General features: G+C 50.9%; 4 protein-coding genes across 4 annotated transcripts; 2 read left to right on the top strand and 2 right to left on the bottom strand.

The window, feature by feature from the left end:
• CC77DRAFT_188886 (hypothetical protein) lies at window positions 1–1,778 on the top strand. Its single transcript, XM_018530536.1, has one exon. It carries the CDS (start codon window positions 40–42, stop codon window positions 1,630–1,632), a length of 1,593 nt encoding a protein of 530 aa, XP_018384580.1. The 5' UTR covers window positions 1–39; the 3' UTR covers window positions 1,633–1,778.
• On the bottom strand, window positions 1,779–4,524 carry CC77DRAFT_188885 (TrkH-domain-containing protein). The gene has a single exon (XM_018530535.1). The coding sequence runs from the start codon at window positions 4,257–4,259 to the stop codon at window positions 1,926–1,928; it is 2,334 nt and encodes a 777-aa protein (XP_018384579.1). The 5' UTR covers window positions 4,260–4,524; the 3' UTR covers window positions 1,779–1,925.
• Window positions 4,525–5,338: 814 nt separating this feature from the next.
• On the top strand, window positions 5,339–6,356 carry CC77DRAFT_188865 (hypothetical protein). The gene has a single exon (XM_018530534.1). The coding sequence runs from the start codon at window positions 5,541–5,543 to the stop codon at window positions 6,300–6,302; it is 762 nt and encodes a 253-aa protein (XP_018384578.1). The 5' UTR covers window positions 5,339–5,540; the 3' UTR covers window positions 6,303–6,356.
• On the bottom strand, window positions 6,296–7,983 carry CC77DRAFT_1021974 (chitobiosyldiphosphodolichol beta-mannosyltransferase). The gene is made up of 2 exons (XM_018525371.1): window positions 7,601–7,983; window positions 6,296–7,552 (listed from the first exon to the last, which is right to left on the bottom strand). Exons 1-2 carry the CDS (start codon window positions 7,932–7,934, stop codon window positions 6,411–6,413), a joined length of 1,476 nt encoding a protein of 491 aa, XP_018384577.1. The 5' UTR covers window positions 7,935–7,983; the 3' UTR covers window positions 6,296–6,410.
• Window positions 7,984–8,048: the final 65 nt, after the last annotated feature.

The following is an 8,048-nucleotide window of genomic DNA, read 5'->3' as shown; positions in this document are numbered from 1 at the left end:
CATGACCCTTGGAACGGACAAGCACCTTCGCGTTCTTCGATGGTCCCTCGATCCGGTCATGTCGTTTTCGACCCTGCGAGCGACCATATCAATTATTCAGATTACTTGATCGATGTAGACTCATGGGCAGCTCAATACACGGATCCTTCCTCCTTGATCTCGCCCAGCGAGCCTACTACATCGTTCCAAGGGGATCTGTACTTCCCGCAAGGGCAGAACCATCCTCATCACTCATACGACCATGTACCACGGACGCAACTACCGACTCATCAATCGATTGAGATGCAACTAACGCGGGCATCACCACCACCTAACCAGCAGTCTGAGAAGGCCTATGCCAACCAGTCTACGCCAGGAGAGCCCAAATTGTACAAGACTGCATATGGCGATACCGCTGAGCGGGAATTTTTCATCCCTGGCTTCCTCGACTTAGAGCACCCGGTGGATGCTATGGGTGATACTGGTGCGAATCGCAATACGATGGACGTATCGTTCGTTCGAAAGCGCGGATATAATATTGATTGTAAGGCTGCATCCATCGTGCGGGTTGGTCAAGGGAGAGTCAAGACAGTTGGTGTCGTACACGTGCCTTTTCGCTTTCGAGGCGAGACGACCTCGTATCTACTGACGTTTCATGTTCTCCCGAAATGTCCCCAGGACGTCATTCTGGGCTCTACCTTCTTGAGGCTTACCAAAACCTTCTCGAACGCTGCAAAATTCGCTCGTCGAGTGTTCGATAGGTTCGTACTGCGCACATCACGCCACTATAACATGCTCTACCTTGGTGGTGGTGGACCAACGTTCACAGGCACTATCGGAGGACGACCACATGAGGCACTGGCAGACACTGGGTCTAAGGTGCTCATCATGGATGAAGACTTTGCGCGCTCGCGTGGGCTCCCTATTGTCGACGCAGAGGAACATCGCATCAAGTTACGTTTTGCAGACGGTTCCACAGCTCGTACATCAGGCATGACACAGGGAGTGACATGGCAGTTCGGGTTGGCACACGAGGGAAAGAGCTTTCTGCTAGATTTCTACATACTCAAGGATGCGCCATCGAACGTTATTCTTAGTGAGAACTTCTTACTGAGAGAAAGCCAGGCCTTCACTGAATACAGCGATTACTTACTCGATGACTACGAGCAAGAAGAAGACGAAGAAGAGGGTCACGTCTTCGTTATCAGGAAGGAGACTAGCCTGCAATATAAAGGCCAGTACAACGGAGCTGACCAACTTTGCAATGATATTGCATGGGACCAGGAAATGGATCTGCGCCGGAATGAAGACTACCGCATAAGTGTCATTTATGACACCGCTGCAAGAGGAGCTGCCGAAGCTGCCGAAAGGCTGCGTCGTAGACAATGGGAAAACGTACATATCATCACTCAGACTGTTCAGGCAGAATATGCTGGCACGACAAGTCAGGACCCTCCAGGTGCATCTGGCGTACAGCCCAGTGGTGGGGGTGGGGTTCAGCCTCAAGCGACTGCGCAGCAGAACAGCAGCGGTGCGAATCAAACTCCGTCCAGACCAGACGCACTGGCGGGCTCCAGCAACACGATACCGCCTTCTTCTCGCCGCGACAAGTTTCTTAAACGCTTTGGTCGCAAACGAAAGCAAATCACGTAAAATCGCCACGAAGGCTGCTCTGTTCCTTGAACAGGTATCGCCATGATTGCGATACGCCATTTATCCTCATCTGGTATCCCCACTGCGCAAGTTTTCTTCGTTGTTACTCTATCGTTGTTGGGTTGGAGAAAAGGGAGAGTTCTGTCCATGTGAAGGAGCGTTTGGCAGTGTTTCACTTGACATACCAGTCGCAATAATTACATGTTCCAGTTATCTGAGAGTTGTAAAACAACCTATGCAAGAGTTTTGTTCATTGAACCTAAGCAAGATACCGCTCACTGAACATGCTTTCCTCACTGAGAAAACATACTCTTAATCTCCGCATCTTCCTCCTCCATCTCAGCCAATTTCTTCCCCGGTAGCCGCACTGCTCGATCAAGCGCCACAGGCAAACCTCTGTGTCTTCCTCTCAGCATAACCAAAATCATGATGATCTTACTTCCCGTGTACATCCCGCCACTGAAACTGTATGATTGATCCGGCAACCCGATACTAATTCCAATAGTCGTGTATCCACTCACAATCTCAAATAGAATAGTGAACACGCTGTATGTGCGCGGGTCTTCGATGGAATGATGTGTCTCGATGAGTGTGATCAGGAAGAGTGCAAGAGCTATCCACCATACGTCATGCGAAAGTTGGCCTCGAACCTGCTGGCTGATGAGGGAGGGGGGTCTGGTTCCTGGATGCGAAGAAAGCGAGTGGATGGATGTTGCGCGGTTGAAGTCCATGGTTTCTGATCGTTTCAAAGTGGCAGGCGCTGCGGACGGCACAGGCGCGACACCGACACCCTGGAAAGCTGTCATGCGATGCTGGAGTTGGCGACCTACAAAGGCGGTGCCGCGACGGCCGACTTGACCGAGAGACTTGATAGGCGCGAGGCGTGTTTTTTCTGGTTCTGCCTCAGCAGTAGGCAACGGTGATATCGCAGCGTCAACGTCGAAGAGCGAGCTAGACGCCGAGTGAAGCTGTTCTGGCTCAGCCTCGTCGCCCTCGTAAATTCCAAGAGATCTTTCCTCATATACGTTGGTCTTGCGCATGGTAATGATGTGTGGGTACGCCGCGGTGTAGAAGACAACAAGCCACAGAACCTGTACGTCAAAATACATGGCCGATGGCGAGACGATAGCGTAACCTCCAGTTGGGATCGAAAAACCTTCGAAGAGGGAGATGAAGACACGTTGGCCGATAGGTATGACTTCCATAGTCGGGTTTCCAATGCTGAGAACGAGGATGAGGACCCAGTCTACCACTACAAACGAGGTGAAGGTTGCGATAAATAGCCAGGTATCGCGCGAAGGGAACATGCTGGTATACACGCGACGCGGGAACTTGAGGATAAAGTCGAAGCCTTCTTTCCACACGCCGTACTCCTTGTCTTTGGAGAAGAGATCGAGAAGTGTGGACATGCTCCAGATTAAGAAGCGCACAACGACGGGGAAGGAGGCAGGTCCTGCGAGCGACAGTATGGTAACAATGACGAGGACGTAATACGAGGACTGGAAGGGTATGAATCCTGCATCCAGCAGCGTAAAGCCAGCATTGCTGTACGCAGAGATGGCGAGGAAGATGCCAGCCCACCAAGGGTTCTGCGCATTGACAGCGCAAGCCTCCCTCTCGTAAACGGACATGTACGCCCCTAATGCGATACCTCCGAACAGCTGCCAGAGTATAAAGTAGGCGGGAACGAACATGGAGAGGAACTTCAGCGCGCGGTATTCTACACCACCCAGGTACTCACGCTGGTCTGACGAAAGGTTGAAGAACTGCCCATTCCGACCAATGTTGCGCTTTTGCTCCTTGACAAAAGTCTGCACGTTGAAGCTGTCGTCTAGCTTGGACTCTTCGGCTAATGAGCGGCGACGTTTCGATATGCTCTGCTGGCTGTGCACGTTGTAGATCGAATGTCCTGTCGCCGCTGACATGGGCCTTTCGTTAGACATACGCTCTTGGATAGGATCCAGAAAACCGATATGCTGTGGTGGACTTCTTTCTCTTGAAAGGACCGAAATCGGTGACATCCCCGTCTGAGCCTGGTCTTCCATAATCGGTGTGCTGGGCGGCATATCATCTGTGCGTCTCTCTGCAGGCGTCACAACCTTCGTCAATCCCTTTATCTTACTCGCCGCTTTGCCCTTTCCAAACGACCCCATAACCGGCAACCCAAACATCGCCCCAGTCATGCCGACCACAGCCCCAACATCTCCCTTCCGGGCGTTCCGCCTCTCTTTCTCCGCCTCAACAATATCTTCGAACCTCTTCTCAAAGATATGTTTCCTGAATGCAACCGTAAAGTAGCTGACCAGTACCTGACTTCCCATCATCATCAACACCGCCAGTTCCACTTGTTGGAATGTCGTGAGCTGACTGACGTTCACGGAATTGAGTCCGGAAGCGGTCATCGCGCTCATGCACATGAACATGCAATCCCACCATCCAATGCTCTTCGATGGGTTCGACGCGCCCCAGAAAATCAGAGTACCCACGAGGGTTACGCCGATGAAGTATGCATAGTGGATCGTAATGAAGTTTACTGGCGGAGCGTAGGGCTTCACTGCCTCAACAATCGTGCGAATCTTAGGGTGATTCTCTTCGAAAGTCTCCCACCGGTCTTTAATTTTATCCATTGTTGTTTGGTTGTAGCTGATAGCTGCAAAGTAAGGTTGGGTTATCGAGGTAGCATGTCGCGTGTGTTGTTGGGAAACTGAGGTTGATTGCTCGCAAGGGTCGCGCTATAAATAGTCGCAAGATGTGAATAAATGTTCGAACAAGAAGAGTCGTTTGAGCAATGCGCAATTCGCAATAGGGACTTAAAGAGAGGATCAAAGTTTGTTGAAGCGGTATTGAGAGTTGGGGAAAGGAGCGTGGATTGACGTTTGTGGCTGAGGCGGGTGTGTTGGCGAAGACGTAGGCTCAATAAAGGGATAAACAGGGTCTGGGGTGGCGCGGACGATGTCCGGGCCCGCCGCGACGCGATAGGAAGGGAAGGGCCGAGCCAGCACACTTGAAACACCGCGATAACGTCGACCTGCATCGTTCTCGATTACCATACCGCCTCTTCTGACTTTTGCCATGTTCGTCCATTTTCTATACTTGCCCATCTCCTTTAGGCCTGCACGTGGTTCACTCGATGAAACGGATCGATCTTGCCTTTGGCCTATTTTCATGGTCGGGCTTATGAGCTTTGCGCTGGGTTTCAAACCAGGATGATCCGTCTCCACTTGCACAGGCACAGACGTTGTAAGTAATTGCCTATACGTACTGGATGGTGGAGATGGAGGACCAATCCGAGCCTGTGATCGATGTAGGCGCCTTTGATTCGAAGAGCAGCTACGGAGATACCAAGACCAGAGCACGAGCCTTGGAGTTCTTAGTCAGTACCCTCGTATCGCAATTGATAGATTTGGAGCGACGTATGAGAAGGTAGAGGTAGATCATGGTTTCCTTCGATGTACCAAGAAGCAGGTAGGCGTTTAATCCCAACACCAAGTTCATTGGTCGCATTTTCACCTGCCACTGGAAACCTCACTTTCCTTCGTTCTGGTCATTTGGTTTCCATTGACGACCATGTTCCGCCTTCCGCAATTACATCAGTATTCGAATCATGACTGCCGATTTTCTCGACTTAACTTACCTTGCCTGGTTCTGGTACCACGCTTCGAGATTTTCGACTTTCTCATGGTTGGTACCACAATCCAGTTCTCCCACTTTTTAGTATAAGAAATCTGTCAGCTACTTTCTTTCTTTCTTTATCAGAATCAACATCAAAGATCTCATATACATCCATCTCTCTACAAAGGTAGCTCGGCTGTCGTTACGCTCGTTAATACAAGCAAAATACCCTTTGACCCCTCTACCATTTATCGCCTCTATACCCAGCTCCCAAACCACGAAGTCGGATAGTGGAGATGCCTTCAAACGTTTTCCAACAACTACATACCCGCCCGCTACAATCCTTCAAGATCGTTGAAGATCTGACCACGGCGCTGCACCGAGAGATTCTACGAATATACGGGAACTGCATGATCATGTGGGGCGACACAATATGCGAGGACGAAGCCATAGCTTTAAGCATGACAGAAATAGACGATGCCGTCACGGAGTACGAGACAAATGTATCATACCATGCGTGCGGACAACGAAGAATCAAGATTTGGGCTGGTACTGGCGACAGAGTCAAGCAGGCTGCGCTGTGGAGCAAAGTCAAGGACAAGGCACCGCACCCAAGACACCCTCGCGCACAATACGGGAGTGTCATGGCTCAATTTCATGAGAAGGTGCTTTGGTGCGACAAGTGTTCTGTCGCAGAATTGAGGACTGGCGACGTTCTGTTCAATGCAGTGGCGTCACCTGGTTCTTTGGCAGGAGAGCTCGGTGCATTGAATCTCAATGAAGATGATAGAAAGCGAGTCGAGAGCTGGCGCAGAGGAGAGAGCTTGGGGAAGTTAAAGCCATTATGTCCCCACCTTCAGCCACCCCTCCATTCGGCAAAGGAGAATTATAGAAGCAGCACCAGGACAACTGTGGGGAGCAATGAGCTTACACAAGGTTTGGAATCGGTCGGTCGATACTATATTGATGGTGGAGTGCTGCTGCGCAACGAACATGGTTGTTATCAGGATTTGGATGGGATTTGTTGTTGTCCGTGTCCGCGTGTGGTACATTTGTAAGCGTGGAAACTGAAGCTCAAACACTAGAAGGTATTGGGTTGTCATCATCTGATGCAGCTAAGTAGTATTATACCATATCTTCTCTGCCCACGCTTGACCACACATCCGCTATGTCAGCTTGAACAGTTTCCCGCCTACCCCATCCCACTCTTCATCCCACCGATGGTCGCTCTCCTTGAGCGCACCCTCTCTCAGAGTCTCCCTTAGTCTTGTGTCGCTACCGAAGAATGTAGCCAGATGTAGAGCGAGCTCTTCATAGCTCTGAAAGCCTAGTCCATTCACACCCTGCTTGACGAGCTCAGGCCAGGCCTCGAACTTTCCCCACCCTACGACGGGTAAGCCTGCGCCAAACATGTCGACTACTTTCATTGGCAAGTCTACGCCAGAAGACGATGTGTGTAGAGAAATCCCCAGATCAGCCGATGCAAGGAGTAGAGCGTAGTCAGAGTGCGAGAGCCATGCTGTCTTGATGACGACATTCAACAGCTTCTTCTGCTGGTTGAGTTGACGGATTTTGGAAAGATAATACTCCTTCTGTGGCCCTTTTCCGGTGATGATGGCGATAATCTTTGGAAGGTAGGTCTTCGATGTACACTCAGCGGAATAGGCAACCAGAGCAGAAAGGAGAAGCGAAAAGTCTTCATCGGCAGTCCACGATGTTGCGCTGACGATGAGTTTCCAGGGTGTTTTCGAGGCTGGAGAAAGATCTGCGGCGTACTCTGCCGTTTCCGGTAGTCTGGCGAGGAACTCCTTGCGCTGTTGAGATTCGATGGGTTGGAAGATGGAGGCTGGGCGATCGTGGAGTGCTTCTGCTGTAACACCATAGTCGGCTTTTAGCACACGGGCCATAGCGTTAGTCACCGTGATGTGATGCGATGCAGCCTTTGCGAAGATCTTCTCGTACTTCTCAGATACCTTGACGAGAGGGTGACTGTCGCCAAGTTTCATGGCCAAGATGGTGTACCCGAAGTTGTGCCAGTCAATGACCAGGTCAGTACGTCGTAAGAAGCACACCAGGCTGGCTATAGCAAGCGTTGGTATTGAAGGTGGGTTTTGCACGAGTGTCCATCTTGCGGGTTTGGAGCGGTAGCCTAGCGCGCGGTACAACGACCAGATTTGCCAAAGGACCTTGAGAGGCGCCAGAATGGGAAACAGAAGCTTGCTGCTCGAACGCAGGAAACTTGGTGCTGGTGCGAGTGGGATAATCTCAATCAACGGGTTTGAGACGATATCTGGAAGGATGTCCGACTCTTGACTAGTTTAGCATCTTGCAATAATCCAATAGAGACTTTCCTGACCTTGATAGCCGATGAGAAACACCTTTCCGCCGTGCTTAGCAATACTGAGAGCATGGTATTGCATACGCGGCGACCGCCCAATGTCTCCCAGCACCACTACCTGTACCGAGCGTCCCTGCTTCCAGTTTACAGGGTCTTTCCCATCTTTTGTCTTCATCTTGATCTCTTTTCCATCCTCGCCCACGAACCTAAGCGGCTTGTCCTTGTATGGATCATACTGACTGGGCAGAGTCAACAGAAGAGCCGTGAAGAGCGTCGACAACGTGACAACGACACCCAGTATGACGGAAAAGAGGTTGCCGTCTTTGTCGGGTGAAGTATCGTTGTCGAACATTTTGGTGTTGTGTTAGTGCCGTCCAATTGCAAGGCTCCTCCGATAATCGTGGCCGCCGCCGCGTGCGTCAACGCCAAGGGTCAGCCACAAGATGCGGAGATCAGAACCGGGGTA

Source organism: Alternaria alternata (genome assembly GCF_001642055.1).
Source record: "Alternaria alternata strain SRC1lrK2f unplaced genomic scaffold CC77scaffold_14, whole genome shotgun sequence".
Lineage (NCBI taxonomy): Eukaryota > Fungi > Ascomycota > Dothideomycetes > Pleosporales > Pleosporaceae > Alternaria > Alternaria alternata.
This window is presented reverse-complemented; position numbering and strand designations above follow the sequence as displayed.